The 15,466-nt window shown below is 36.7% G+C and overlaps 1 protein-coding gene across 1 annotated transcript; it reads left to right on the top strand.

Annotated features, from left to right (window-relative positions):
- The first annotated feature begins 6,316 nt into the window (after positions 1-6,316).
- Positions 6,317-15,370, top strand: LOC119782329 (interleukin-18 receptor accessory protein-like). Its single transcript, XM_038283259.1, has 12 exons — positions 6,317-6,730; positions 6,836-7,004; positions 7,482-7,632; positions 7,740-7,908; positions 12,468-12,539; positions 12,752-12,881; positions 12,963-13,120; positions 13,283-13,414; positions 13,550-13,654; positions 13,734-13,856; positions 13,935-14,050; positions 14,906-15,370. The coding sequence occupies exons 1-12, from the start codon at positions 6,643-6,645 to the stop codon at positions 15,143-15,145; spliced, it is 1,653 nt and encodes a 550-aa protein (XP_038139187.1). The 5' UTR covers positions 6,317-6,642; the 3' UTR covers positions 15,146-15,370.
- Positions 15,371-15,466: the final 96 nt, after the last annotated feature.

Here is a 15,466-nt window from a genome sequence, read left to right as displayed (position 1 = left end):
ACTTGTGCTTGTCAATTGGCAATGCTTGGAAATTGGCCAATTATCATGTGAATGGCCCTAACCAGTAACCATTTCAAGCACCGATCATTGGCTTTTTGATGAGTTTTTCAATGAGGGGAAATGCATATTTATCATGTGCTTTTTCCGTGTTTGATGAAGCCTAGGCGGAAGTTCTACTGAAGAATCTATGTCTGCCTCAGGTTATTTTAAAAGGTCTTCAAATTCAAGACTCAGCCTGCTACCCAGCCAAATAGCAAGCAGTGGCTGCAATATGTCTGATTTTCCCTCAGATGACCCTAAATCTACTCACCTCCATCACCTTCACCCCATCATGTGACTATTCCATGGTGCTTCTTCTCCTTCGTCCCTCCTGGACGAATGTAGTAAAAGTCCCTGCATTCCCTGTCACATCTCAACCTGTCCAGCAGAAGACCGCCATGTTGAGCCATGTCCTGCCAGAGGTTTCTTCCCAAAGGGGAGTTTTTCCTCTCCACTGTCACTTCATGCTTGCTCATCATGGAAAGGTTCACTCAAACCTGTGTTTATCCAAGCTGGTTATCTATTTCCGGGTCTTGAGTGAAGCACTAGTATCAGATTACACTATCTACTGGATCTCACCAATAGAGCTCAAGCAGATCTCGCCAACCAGCAGTCTATGGACTGCACCAACTTCATCTATCTCCACTCCACCACCAGTTTTAGGCCTGGGGGGAAACATCTCTGTTCTCATACACCTGCTTATGCATATTAAAATAAAATTCAGCAGTAACTATTCCTGCCGTGGTCTGCGCACCAAAGTCTTAAAATAATTGTATCAATAAGATTCCTCTAATTGTCTCATTCTTTCCATGTGAGTTTTTCCGATTGAGTTTAGGTCAGAGGGCCCCTAACAGGGAGAAGAATGATCCGGACAACAGAGGTAAGGTGAGATGGGGCTCTGGAGCTCAGACAGAAATCCGTGCGAGAACACCAGCTGAGAGAGTATCAGATAATGGACAAGGCGGTCAGCCATTTCCATTCTGGAGCTACAGTAAGGATAGAGGCAGCAGGTTGCCAGTACTAACTTAGGATGAGAGTGGAGGAGTATAGGGGTAGACCGGAGAGGTCTGCCAAGAAAAAGCTCTAAAAGTGTTGTAATTCTGCATTTGTTTTATCAATTTTATAATAGGTACTGTAGCATTTCTATTTTTGCCATTAAGTATTTATTTTCTGACTGCTATTCCTACATCCGCGTTTTATAAGAAAAATTAATAAAAAGGATCCATGAATCCTGCTAAACTTTTAAAATGTTATTTTTAATGCTTTCGCTACTTTATAATGATTTTCATGCATAGTTGCTACACATCTTTAAATCATTGGTATTGTCCTCAGTTGTTGTGCTTTTTTTACCTACTTTTACAATAAAAAAAATATTTTTATTTTTTAAACATATTTTAATGACAAAGGGACATTAGCAAAATAGGTAGCTCTTGAAATACAACAATTCAGGTCAGTCAGGAATGGACCTTCTGTCTGATCAACATAGAAAAATATTTTTAGATATTTATAGGTTGTAAAGATGGACCCAACTTCAGAGCCCTTAAGTCTCTGTAGTTGAGACATAAATATGGCTGAACTAATAGCCCTCTACTCTCTAAGTAAATGCATTTTTCACCTTCCTCATCTCCATCATCTTAGATTGGTAAAAAGCCCACTGTGTAGCCTGGTTAGTTATTTAATTTAAACTTTTACTATTGCTGACTCTGTTGATATTCTCCAAGCACACAACAACAAAGAGTAACAGACCATCACGTGGGCGTAGGTTTGCATAGGGACCATAGGGACATGTCCCTACCAAAAATTTGGACAGATCTACTTGTCCCTACCAACAATTACCTTTGAAGAACATGTTTAGAATTTACAATACAGCATTGTTGCAGCAGTAGAGGAGTTCTGGATGGAGAATATTGACAGACGAAAACATGTTTTATCTAAAATGCTAAATGTTTTGTTTTTTTTACAATTTTGGTATAATTCCTGCTCTAATTGGGTTGTTCTGTGAGCTAAAGACATGTTTTAGAGTCTCTATACTACAGTTAACGATTGATTAATTAATTACTAAATTTAAAATAAATGAAATGGGCTACAGAACTACAGCCTAGATGAACAACTTGTATAGTGAAGTTAATATTTTAAATGCTCAGTGTCAGTTCCTCCTATAGATCCAGTGCTCATGTAAATACAATACATTAAAAAGGCATCCCATAAATCTATTATTTCGATTTGTTTCATGATACAAAGAGAACATTTGAAAGATAAGAGTGGGGTTTACCTCTGTTTACCTCTGCACAATTCTATATCTTCAAAATAAAAAAAGTATAAATCCACATGTAACAGACCTATTTAGACTTTATTTGCTTAAATAGGCACGTATTTACCTATATCTGACATAGTCGCTGTTAAGTTTCAATGCAAACCTTTTCAAAGTAGAAAAAAAACAAATTCCTTATTCATCAGAGCCGGTCAAGCTTCAGTCATTGATAAACAACATCTAGTGTGTGTAGTGCTTATAAAATTTGCATAAATTTAGCAAGAAATGCTGTTTTTCTCTTTAAATGAAATACACCCTGATTTTCGAGTCAAGCATAAAAAACGAGCATGCATATTTTTGCATAAGACTAATGACATCAGACCAATAGTGTCCCTACCAAAGTTGAAATCAAACCTACGCCTTTGGACCATCAACAAAACATCAGTCTTTTTGAAAGCGTGAAGAGATCTAAGCTTTCTCAGGGAGTGGCTTTTAACTCTTATCATACACATGCTTTCATGTTAGGGTGAGTCCTGCCATTCAAGCTTGTGGTTGATAGTGGCAGTAACACCAAGCTGATTGTGTTCCCTCATGTGTTCTACATCCTCTCCTCTGTGGTGTTGAAGCTGTCTGTCTTGGGAGATTATTTAACAAAGTTATCTCCGCTGCTTCTCCTACTGTCAAATCATGTCAATCACCCAACCACAGTACTGATCCTATGGCTGGGACTGATGCATTCATCCTCTGCTGGAGACTAATAAGCAGTCAATATTACACAGTCAAAATAAGCTCCAGTTGTCCAACATGAAAATTCACTGACACCTTATAAACAGACGTAACCTACTTCCACCAAGTTCTCAAACATAAATGGTAGGATATCCATATATGGAGATTTAATCTGTAAAATTATAATCAACCAACAATACATTTTATTCAGCTAATTTTCTATTTGTCTCTTAAATAATACTCCTCTTATTCTTACCTGCTTGTTTTGGAATAAAGTCTAGTTCAGGAAAATTGGTGAAGTGACGCTAAAAAAGTATCTCAATACTGACAAGCCACTAAACTGCTGCTAAGGTTTTTGACTTTCTTCTGCCCATGTCCCTTTGCATTTCTAAAGCTCTCTTTATATTCATACATTTATGTTACACACTTAGAAAATGCAATACTTGACCTTATGTCAGCATAATATTCATCCGTTTTGTTTTTTATTTTGTGTTTCATCATTGTGTTATTTTTTTTTTATTCTATCTGTATTTTTCTGATGTATTAAACTTTGCTATTTAATAATAAACACTAAACTGTTTGTTAGAAAACCATTTCTTTTTTTTTATGAGTAATCAGTGATCCACTCAGGTATTTTTATATATTAATATAATTTTCCCTTTAAGAGAAATCTAGTGAATAAAAATAAATCATGTTGATGTCCACTTCGTAATCAAAGAAGGCCTTCACTTCAGCGTTACTTTGAAGATTGGTAACTACGGGTTTGAAGATGGCTGGAAAAACCAATCTGGGCCCAAAAGCATCACCAATATATGGGACATGTGGTCAGAGCTGTGCGGTGAGGTCTGGCCTTAATGGCACCATGTTTCCTCTGTGCCTCTACAGTACATAGACCCATGTCATGACTCTACTTGCTAACTTGGACGGTCGAGAGAAAACGACCCAAAGCAGGAAATGATTAGACTTATAATCATTAGTGACTGTGAACTTTATATTGGACCTCTTGTGAGTTACATTCTGATCCTTGTCACTCTCTCTTCAGACTTTGGTTCCTTGATTTCCAATTGAAAGGCAAATTTGACCATCATTTGGATGGACAATTTGTAGCAATAGTCTCTTTTTTCCCTGAGTCCAAAGAACATATATTTACACATCTTAGAAATTCTGGAGGAATGAAAAAATGTATTCCATTAATAAGTGTAATGTTCTTTTTTTTATATACTTGTACATATTACCATAATTGTTAGGCTATATTCATGCAGCCCAGAAATAAATTATGTTTCATTTTAAACTTTTGCAAAGCAATGCATGTGAACATCAGATGTGACTCTGTGAGGGCTCGAAAGATTAAACACGACCCAAGTTGGATGTGGTGAACAGCTGTTTCACTTAATCTAGTATGATCTGCTCAGACGGTCGTTCAATGCAACCCGTCATGCAGCAAAACTGATCATATCAATACAGTCCATGTCCGCTGAACTTTCTATTACTGCTCTATTAGCTTCTGAGCCTTATGCACATAAACCGCACTAGCTGTGACTACTGCTTCTTTTACCAAAGTTTAGAAGTATGGTTTCCATCCATGCTTCTTTGAGAGAAACTAAAAAAAAAGTTAAAACACCAGACTAATTTTAATTAAGTAAAAAAGAGCACAGTCACTCATATTGCATTATCAAGAAAAGTAGTTTGTCCAAAGTTAACAGATGACAGGTGCTTTTTTTTTTTAACTTAGTAAGCGTGAAACTGTGCTCTAAAAGTTGGGGCAAGTTCTGAACTAGAAAAAGGAATTTAGACATAGATTCACAACCACAGACCAGACAGGTCAAAAAAAGAATTACTTACTTATACAGTTCCCTGTATTGGATATTAGTTCGAAAATCATCTTCAAATAAAGTCTTAAATATGTTATTTTTAGAAATTCTGAATTCAAACCTTATAGTTATGCAAAACCTGTGCACGTTGATATTTTCCCTTTAGACATCATTAATATTGGAATCTACTTAAAGTTTAGTAAGGGAAAATGGTGCATGTTGAATTTATTACAGTTGCAACTTTCATACACTTATTGATCTTTTGATTGCTTTTAAATTATGTGCTTTACAATATTTAGGCAAGCTAGGTTAACGTTATTTAAACCTCTGGCCGTGACTGAAGTGCTGAATAAAAAAAATCACAAAGCTAAATAATAAAACATTACATTTAAAACAGGTAAAACAATTAAAAGTATAATTAAAGGACAATTAAATGAAGCAACATTAAAGTATCACGAACTCAAGAAGAAAATCAAAATAAAGTTACATCTAACTAGATGAAGCCAAGAAAAGGAGGCAGATCTTAAAAACTGATTTGAAACACCAGCTGAAGACACCTTTCTAAATTCATCCATCCATCCATTTTCTTTACACGCTTGTCCCAAGTGGGGTAGCGAGGGGTGCTGGTGCCTACCTTTCTAAATTAAATGGCAAATTGTTTTATAACCCCTCCAACAGAAAACTCTAAATCTCCACAGTGTTAAAATTCAGATACTGGTGTTTTGCTCTTCTCAGTGATGTTTTTTTTATGACTCAATTCTTCACTGCCTCCCCTACAATAACTGTTCCTCGCTTTCATACTGTTATTACTGGTCTTGCCAAGTTTTATTATGAAGAAAGATAGATGGTTTCATTCAAAAAATACATACAAGAAAATTATAGTGATGACTTCATCAGAAATGACAAACATAGTGGTGTGCATATTTTCACACCAAGGCAGGAAATCATAGGGGAGGTGCAGAAAACTAATATTTTAAGGACATTAAAAAGGTTATGGTTAGATCATGGAAAAAAAACTAGTGCAGACTTGCCACGTGGTGTTAGTCTTGTGCTAAAGCAGAAATCACAAGAAAATGTTTTAAGTGCAACAAAAGTACTGAAGCCTCTAATTGTACTTTAAAACAGGGGATTTTGTTTTTAGTTTTGTTTTTTAAATTTAAAATGCAAGCAAACTTTTGTTGGTCATGAAGATCCCTTGGTTTTAAACAGGTCCTGGAAGCATATCTTCTTTATCATGATTTAAATTAATACATTAGATGTGTCACAAGAGAAAAAACAGCATTTATGAAAGACATCTGCAATTTATGTTTGCATTTTTACTTTTTTCTGTTTTTTGTTCGATTTTTAATTTTTTTGGTTTGTTTTTTAAAATGAAATCTTAAGTTGCAGGCTTGGCTGTGTGATATAATCAAGTCACACATTTAGGGAGGGGCCTGATCATGCTGCTGTCTGAATGCAAACATGATAATTTCAGCATTCATATGGTGAGCTAGAGCGAGCAATAGACTTTAAAACAGGAGTAATTTGGGTTCTTCAGTTAGTGCAGAAGAAAAATTCTATAGTTTACAGGAAGTGGCTTGCCTGGCAGATTTCATAGAAATTCTCAAAGTACAAAACAGGAAAGAAAGAGTGCGACCTGTTAAAATACTACCACAACCTTAAACCGCAAGAGGGAGATAACATTAACGATCGAAAGAAGAAAAAAACCCACTTCTGTTCCAACTTCTGGTTAGTTATGAAAACGATTAGTGAGGTGTAGAGATCTGTGATATCCTTCATCAATACTATCCAAAAGTCTGTGGTTTTGAAAACAGCATGCAAACTGGATTTCTTCTGTTACATTTCCTCCTGCCAACTATCTCAAAGAGCTGCTTTTCGGGAAAACAACAGAGGAAACATACAGGTATTCAATCAATATTAAACTGCATAACAGTTCAATGAATTAATATATTTGTTTTAGTCAAAGTAATAAATGTCACAGCTGCACCTGCAAAACGTATGTCTGTAGATCAGCAGTTTCAGCACTACAAAGTTGTGGAAGGAGAAGTTTTTATGATGCCATGCAGTTCACCTGAGAGCTCCTCTACAACATGGTTCAAGGGTGATGAAAGTAAAAAATGCGAAAATCAGTTTGTTGCTAATGAGAAAGACAGTGGAACATATAGAAGACCCAATGGGTAAGTAAAGTGATCGTAAGTTATGTTGGCATATTATTTCAACCCCAAGATGTGGCTTATTCTAAACAGTAATTTGGGTTATCAAAAGAGAGAACAAAAGATAAGAAACCTGTTAACAGCCTTATAACTAACTTTGGATGTTGCCTTTAGGGACTACAACAGCAGGTAAACCCAATCTCACCCCACTTATCATCCTCTGCTGCCATCTGATTGCACATTCTTTCTCATTATTTATGCATGAACCTTTTCTATGGTGCCATTGCAGCTCTATCTTTTAATTCCATTAACTATAATGCAAAAAGAAATGTAAATAGGTTTGTGTTTATAAGTTGTAATTAAAATATATGTTTTAATAATAGGAATACTAAAAAGTGGTTTCATCAGAGTATACTTGATCTTATGTCTTCAATATTAATGGCAGGGTTATTTAACTTTTCAGAAAACTTTAGTTAACTTTTCAAGTCCTTGCTGTTGCAGATCAAACTTCACACTGCAGGTCATCAAGAAAACAAAGTTAAAATGCTATGAGCCCAGTGAAAGCAGCGCGATGTTACAGTATGCATATCCTGGTACCATCCTCTGCCCTGGACATAAATGTTATAATAACACAGCTGTGGTTTGGTACAAGGTGAAACACTTTGAAGTGCAAAATGAAAATAAAAATCAGCATGATATAAAAGTGGTAACTTGTTGCCAGATCTAAGCAGAAACTAACTCTCTACTGCATTCTTTCAGAAAAATAAAGCCTTGTGGAAGCACAATAGACAACACTGTGAAAAAAATGGGCAGCTAGTCCTCAACGAGGTCTACGAACGGGACAAAGGTGTGTTTTTTTGTGACAGACAAATAACCGAGGAAGGAGTCACGTGGATTTTTAGGAGAGCCGTAAACGTCACAGTCATACGTAAGATTACTAGCTACTCCTGCATTATCTACAGAGACTATATTTAGGTGCTTTCTGGTGTTGATGTGTTAAAATCTCTTAGGTTTCACTTCCAGACTCCTCGTTAAGCTCAATTGCTCACTGTGTTATCAACCACTGTATTATGCATCTGTTGTCCAATAATGACCAAAGGGAATCACACTTTTGTCAACAGGAAATCAAATTATGTCTAAACAGATTGATGAAAGGTTTCATATGTCCCTAAAAAGGATAGAATCACTCCTCTACAAATATGGCAACCACACAATTATTCATGTCACATGTTATCAAATTCATTAACCAATACAATGAGTGACTAACTAATTATGCTTTGTTTGATCCGATGTATTTTGTTCTTTTCATGATTATTTCATGTAAACAGTATGGAAAGCAGCTACTCCTAATCTTTCAGAAAAAGGTTCCTTTAAAGAGTTGGATTTCTAAACCAAAGGTTTGCATTGATTCTTAATCATGTCCTAAATCAGCTATAAAGAAATGTGAAAACTTGGATAAACCACCAGAGTTAATAACTTAAGGGTCTTCATGCATAAATAAGATGAACATAATGTATTACCCACCAAAAATTATTGTATATTGAAGCTACTTGTAAGAGTGGTATACAGTACACTGCATATTATCCTCACAACCATTTGTCTATATTTCTCCACCCCTCAAATTTTGTCATCTACAAAAAAACAAACGAACCAGAAAAAACTTCCTCTGCCAACAACAGTTACCTGAGTGGTTTCTGGACTCTTTGCTTTTTGTAGATTTGTCAAGTCAAAAATATATAATTCCAACTTTAACAAATGACAGAAGTCTATCACGTCATACCCTCTTAAACCTGCAAGCTGAGGCTTATCATAAATTGAATACTAATAAGAAATTAGTCTTTAGGCCTGAAGTGATTTCAAACATGCAAGAATCCGTTTTTCCATTGTGTAAATGTTCACTTCATGCAGCGAATTTGTGGTTTTACTTTTCCAACACAACAAAAAGTAAAAAAGTGTTATGTTACTGCAGTTACAGTTAAATTGAACGTTTAAAAGCATCTGTCCTTTCTTCCCCCAAGTATTATTGTGCCCAAGCGCAGCTGTGGCAACAGTGCAGCTGTTACCATTAGTGTCTGAAGCGATTTGAAGTCCACTGACTTGAAAAGGTGCGAAATAAATAATGGTTATCTACCATATTAACACAGCATATTCATTTTTCTTTTTTTTACTTTACAGCCTATATATCACATGAAAGAAAATCCATCCGATTGTGCTGTTTTAGAGCATAACACCAGTAGTGACTCCATTGATCTAATGTCAGCAACTCAGTTTTAGATATCTACGTCCAGTGCAGAACATTGCTGAATGATGATAATAATTGAACTTTATTGATCTCATATTGAAGAAATCTATGTCTGCATTTAACCCATTTCCTTGGGGAGCAGTGGGCTGCCATTGTGCAGCGCCCGAGGAGCAGTGGTGGGTTAATGGTCTTGCACAGAGGCCCAGAGTGCAGGCAGTGGAGATCGAACCGGGTGCTTGCAACCTTCTCAGAGCACAAGCGCACTGCTCTAACCACTAGACACTCCCCAACCTGAAGCATTAGAATGGGGGAATATTGGGATTCTAGTAACTTTGAATCGAACACAATGGTGTTTGGAGCCAGTGAGACGGGTTTGAGAATTTCAAAACATTTGATCTACTGAGAATTTCACACACAACCATTTGTCAGATGCTCTAAAGGAGAGAAAAGTATCCAATGAGATGCATGGGTGAGATGATAGCTAGATCACTCATTACAACTACATCCCATTTGAACATTGGAGCAGATGGGCTGCAGCAAGAGCAGCCCACACTGAGAGCCACTTCTGTTAGGAAGAACTAGCCTGGCCAGCCAGGCTGACTGACTTAGACAGGACGCACACAGCGTACATTAGTCTGGCTGGCCAGGTGGGATAAAGACAGGAAACTGAAGATAAAATGTTTATAGGCTTTATAAAATGGAACAAATACAGTTTGCATGAACATCACCAGGTCCAAGCAGTCTTAATATTCACTGCAGCTTTCAGATGGTGGAGCAAAAATTTGAGATAAAAACATGAAATCTTAATTCAATCAAGCTTTGATTATATGATTTAGACCTGTTAGTTTGATGAAATGGCGTATGGGCATTTTCTTTGCACATTTCATTTAATTTATTGATTTCAGCGTGCATTATTTATAGTGCCTCAGAATTAGCCAAAAGACTATTTTTCATTTGTTGTCCCTGGACAGATTATTAAATGACATATGGTAATTAATAGAATGTTCCGTCAAACTTTTAACCTTAAGCAAAAGCTATTTCAATCGCTGTGTTTACATAGTGATGAATACCCAACACTCCTTAAGAATTAACAGCAGCATTTACAATTCTTGCTTTCTTTAAAAAAAAAAAAAAAAAGCTTAGTTAAAAGAAAGCTGCCATTTATCTTTCTAATTTTACCTGTTTGCCAGGGCTCTCTTTTCAAAACACTCAGACTGTTTTCCTATTTTTAATGAAATTTAGTTTTGACAACCACTCTCCTTACATTGGGATAACCCAAATGAAGTTCTTCACAAAAACTGGGGTCATTTTTTATGTGGTGCTTCTGCTTTTGTTTATTGCTTGATGTGGTTCTGGCTACTAAAGCATGGGGCGCAATAGGTTTTCTTTAACATAACTCATTGACAGTTATAGAAACTTTCCATCAACTTTGCCTGCAGGGAAATCTGAACTTAATTCTTTCTTTTACACAGGTTCTGTAGGACTGATGAAATGCACAATACATAGCTTGATTCGTTTCATGTGGGATTTCCTGTGTGTCAAAGCAAAGTGCATATTTGGTTACATACAGTGGGGCAAAAAAGTATTTAGTCAGCCACCAATAGTGCAAGTTCTACCACTTAAAATGATGAGAGACGCCGGTAATTTTCATCATAGATATACCTCAACTATGAGAGACAAAATGAGAAAAAAAAATCCAGAAAATCACATTGTCTGATTTTTAAAGAATTTATTTGCAAAATATGTATTATAAAATAAGTATTTGGTCAATAACAAAAGTTCATCTCAATACTTTGTTATATACCCTTTGTTGGCAATGACAGAGATCAAACGTTTTCTGTAAGTCTTCACAAGGTTTTCACGCACTGTTGCTGGTATTTTGGCCCATTCCTCCATGCAGATCTCCTCTAGAGCAGTGATGTTCTGGGGCTGTCGCTGGGCAACACGGACTTTCAACTCCCTCCAAAGATTTTCTATGGGGTTGAGATCTGGAAACTGGCTAGGCCACTCCAGGACCTTGAAATGCTTCTTACGAAGCCACTCCTTCGTTACCCGGGCGGTGTGTTTGGGATCATTGTCATGCTGAAAGACCCAGCCACGTTTCATCTTCAATGCCCTTGCTGATGGAAGGAGGTTTTCACTCAAAATTTGACGATACATGGCCCCATTCATTCTTTCCTTCACACGGATCAGTCGTCCTGGTCCCTTAGCAGAAAAACAGCCCCAAAGCATTATGTTTCCACCCCCATGCTTCACTGTAGGTATGTGTGTTCTTTGGATGCAACTCAGCATTCTCTCTCCTCCAAACACGACGAGTAGAGTTTTTACCAAAAAGTTCTATTTTGGTTTCATCTGACCATATGATATTCTCACAGTCATCGTCTGGATCATCCAAATGCTCTCTAGCAAACTTGAGACGGGCCTTGACATGTACTGGCTTGAGCAGGGGGACACGTCTGGCACTGCAGGATTTGAGTCCCTGGCGGCGTAGTGTGTTACTGATGGTAGCCTTTGTTACTTTGGTCCCAGCTCTCTGCAGGTCATTCACTAGGTCCCCCCGTGTGGTTCTTGGATTTTTACTCACCGTTCTTGTGATCATTTTGACCCCCACGGGGTGAGATCTTGCGTGGAGCCCCAGATCGAGGAAGATTATCAGTGGTCTTGTATGTTTTCCATTTTCTAATAATTGATCCCACAGTTGATTTCTTCAAACCAAGCTGTTTACCTATTGCAGATTCAGACTTCCCAGCCTGGTGCAGGTCTATAATTTTGTTTCGGGTGTCCTTTGACAGCTCTCTAATTTTGGCCATGGTGGAGTTTAGTGTGACTGTTTGAGGTTGTGGACAGGTGTCTTTTATACTGATAACGGGTTCAAACAGGTGCCATTAATGAAGGTAACGAGTGGAGGACAGAGGAGCCTCTTACAGAAGAAGTTACATGTCTGTGAGAGCCAGAAATCTTGCTTGTTTGTAATTGACCAAATACTTATTTTTCACAATATTTTGCAAATAAATTCTTTAAAAATCAGACAATGTGATTTTCTGGATTTTTTTTTTCTCATTTTGTCTCTCATAGTTGAGGTATATCTATGATGAAAATAACCGGCCTCTCTCATCATTTTAAGTGGGAGAACTTGCACTATTGGTGGCTGACTAAATACTTTTTTGCCCCACTGTAACACCTTTTTTTTCTTTGAAGCCCTGTAACAGAATGAGAACATAACTTAACTTCCTTTTACCAAACAGCATTTCTCAACGCAAGCTCTCTTCCTGAGATAATGTATCCGTTTCAAAACATGACAGAGGAGGTTGAGCTTGGTAAGTGCATCTGGACTAATATTAAGATAATTTATCAGTTTCATCATTGATATTGAATTTAGGTGATTTATTAAAGAAATACCAGTTTGAAGCTGTTAGTGTGATTGTTATTGTAAAGGAATATATTTGAAAACATCATAAAATACTAGGATGCTTATATGCCATGGCTCCTGTGTGGGATTTTTTTTTTCAAATCTTTTTCCTTATTTCAGGTCAGCCTCATACTGTACTGTGTGAGGTAAGCTTTGATTTTGAGGTCAACATTTCTCGAAAAGTGCAATGGTTCATAAATGATGGCGGTGATGAGGAGAAAAAGACACTGCTACTCATGGAGGAACCCCAGTACGTAATTAAGAGCACTTTGCACTGAAATTGTATTTTTGATTTCACAAGCAAGTAGATTCATATTATTCCACTTTCCAGGGAAAAGCGTGGAAGACTTTTTTCAAAGGTCAACGTTACCCAGAAATCTATCATAAAAGAAGTGACGCCGCAGCACCTGAAGCACACGTACACCTGCTTTGCCAGCAACATCATTGGCAGCAAAAGTGTCACCATTAAATTTAAACCAAAACATCAAGGTAAACTTTCTATTTTGCTCTATGTGTTCTGATTAGAAACATTAGCTTTATCATAATTCAATTTTCTCTTTAAAATACATAATAATAAGTTAGTCAGCTACATTACCTAGACTATTTGGTAAAATTATTTAAAAATGTGTTGGTTGTTTATTTTATTACAAGAGCCATTCCTGGTATGGATTCCCTTTGCCTGTTTTGTGCTGTTTGCTGGGGCAGTGGTCATCTTGCATGTGAAGTGGCTAGAATTACAGCTCATCTACAGATCCCACTTCCAGCTTGGAGGCTCTGATGGAGGTCACATAAAACACACACACATACATGCATGTTATGGCTTTTGCCATTGCACTGCAAAGTTAAATTGTCAAGCATGCAATTTGACACAGCAATTTTAATTGCTATATGAATCTTTAATTCCCCCTTATCTTGCAGATGAGAAGGATTTTGATGTATTTGTGTCATATGTGTGGACGGCTCCATCAACAGAGGTGGCAAATGGTTTAACCCTATCTTCCAAACCTTACAGTGATGCAAAAGGTATAAGCCAATATGCTTGATATACTAGTCTGGATTTTTTGAAGATAACGTATTTCTTTTTTTTTGTCTTCACTGTCAGGATGTGTATCTAACATCATGCAGAGCAGTGAGGCACCGATAGAAATGCTGCTACCACATGTGTTAGAGCACCAGTGGGGGTACCGTGTCTGTCTGCTGGAGAGGGACATCCTTCCAGGAGGAGGTAACAGAATCAAATGTGTTTATACATTTGTCCACAAAGTTTCCTGGTGAATGTTAACAATTTGATTATGCCTTACAGCTTATACAAACGATGTGGTTCTCACCATAAAGAGAAGTCAGATGCTTATCTGTGTTCTATCAGCTGAATATTTCGCCAGCAGTGATGCTGTGTTTGTCCTGGAATCAGGAGTTAAGGTAGTCCAGATAAAGTCTATGATTAATCTATCATATAACTAAATTTAATTCTTTAAAGGGAAAGCTTGGATATTTTAAAGAATTTTGTAAGTTTTCAGCTGTCAGTATTTGATCTTTTGAATGTACTGTAAAGATCTTGGCATGGAGAAACAATTAGATGAAACCCAGGTCAAACTGTCAACTATCCAGGATGGAGAGTGGTCTAATTTCTTTCCTCTTATAGACACTTTTATGAGAAAAAAAAAAAAAAGGTTCAGAAAGCTTTCCTCTGTATGGTCGCAGTACTTTTTGATATTATGGAGTTCACCAATGCAGCTTAGTTAGGATAGGAAAGTAGGTCTAAATTAGAATACAGGTCTAATTTTAAAGGATCCAAAAATAGACCAAAGGACTGATAAATAAAATGAAAACTGCTATTTTTTATAAGGCAAATGATTATGCTTTTTTTTTTCTAAAATTGTGTACTATCCAAAAAGGTTTTCCTCCTAATTTTTTTATTCAAACAATTAATAGTAGCTCTCACCTGTAAATCAGACAAGGATTTATAAGGTTTTTGCAAATATAAAAGAAATCCCATTGAATAAAATGATAAACGTTTAACCGTTTTTAAGGGAAAATAATATGTGGTAGACATTCAGGTTTCAGCGTATGGAAAGCATTACAAAAACATACAGCTTGCTTTCAGTTGTTACTGTTTCGCCTAAATAAAAACCAGTACCAGTGCAGGGAATTCAGATGAAACCGCACAACTGACAACAACAAAAAAATCTCGGTTTCATGAAAGCCTTAGTTAAACCTGATTCATTTTGAAATGTATTTTAACACTTTATGACTCAGCTTCTTCCACATCTTTAGGCTTTGCTACAAACGTCTGCCCACAAGATGTTGTTAATATGGACCAGTGGAACTTCTGCGTCATTTATCCAGCCAGATTTAACAGTGCCCAAACTAGTGCAAAGAGCCGTGAAGGTACTTCCCAGTCTGCAGTGGAACGCAGGAGCATCATACAGTGCCTTCTGGATCCCTTTGCAGAAAGCCTTACCAGCTCGGGAAGCGTGGCAGATCTCACACATGCAGCGGCCTCAGTTAGACTGAGATATGAGGATCATTTACCAGCAAGAACTCCACATATATTAGACCTTAAACTTAGACAATCAGACTTTCCAAAAAGCATTGGATCTAAGGAAATGTGTAAAGATTTCCATGGCAACAGACATTTAAACTCAACGGGTTTTAATTTCACTCTTGAAAAAAATGGGTCCTTTAAAATGAGTAGCTTCTTTTTCCATTTTAAACATTTGGATAAACTCTGCTGTTTAATACTGTAAAAAAATAATTATTTAACTACACTATTGTAACTTCTTAAAATGTAAAATTTTTATTCTATTAATATATAATAAACAAATGACAAACTCT

Source organism: Cyprinodon tularosa, unplaced genomic scaffold (assembly GCF_016077235.1).
Source record: "Cyprinodon tularosa strain WSP-4 unplaced genomic scaffold, ASM1607723v1 ctg191, whole genome shotgun sequence".
In the NCBI taxonomy this organism is placed as follows: domain Eukaryota; kingdom Metazoa; phylum Chordata; class Actinopteri; order Cyprinodontiformes; family Cyprinodontidae; genus Cyprinodon; species Cyprinodon tularosa.
This window is presented reverse-complemented; position numbering and strand designations above follow the sequence as displayed.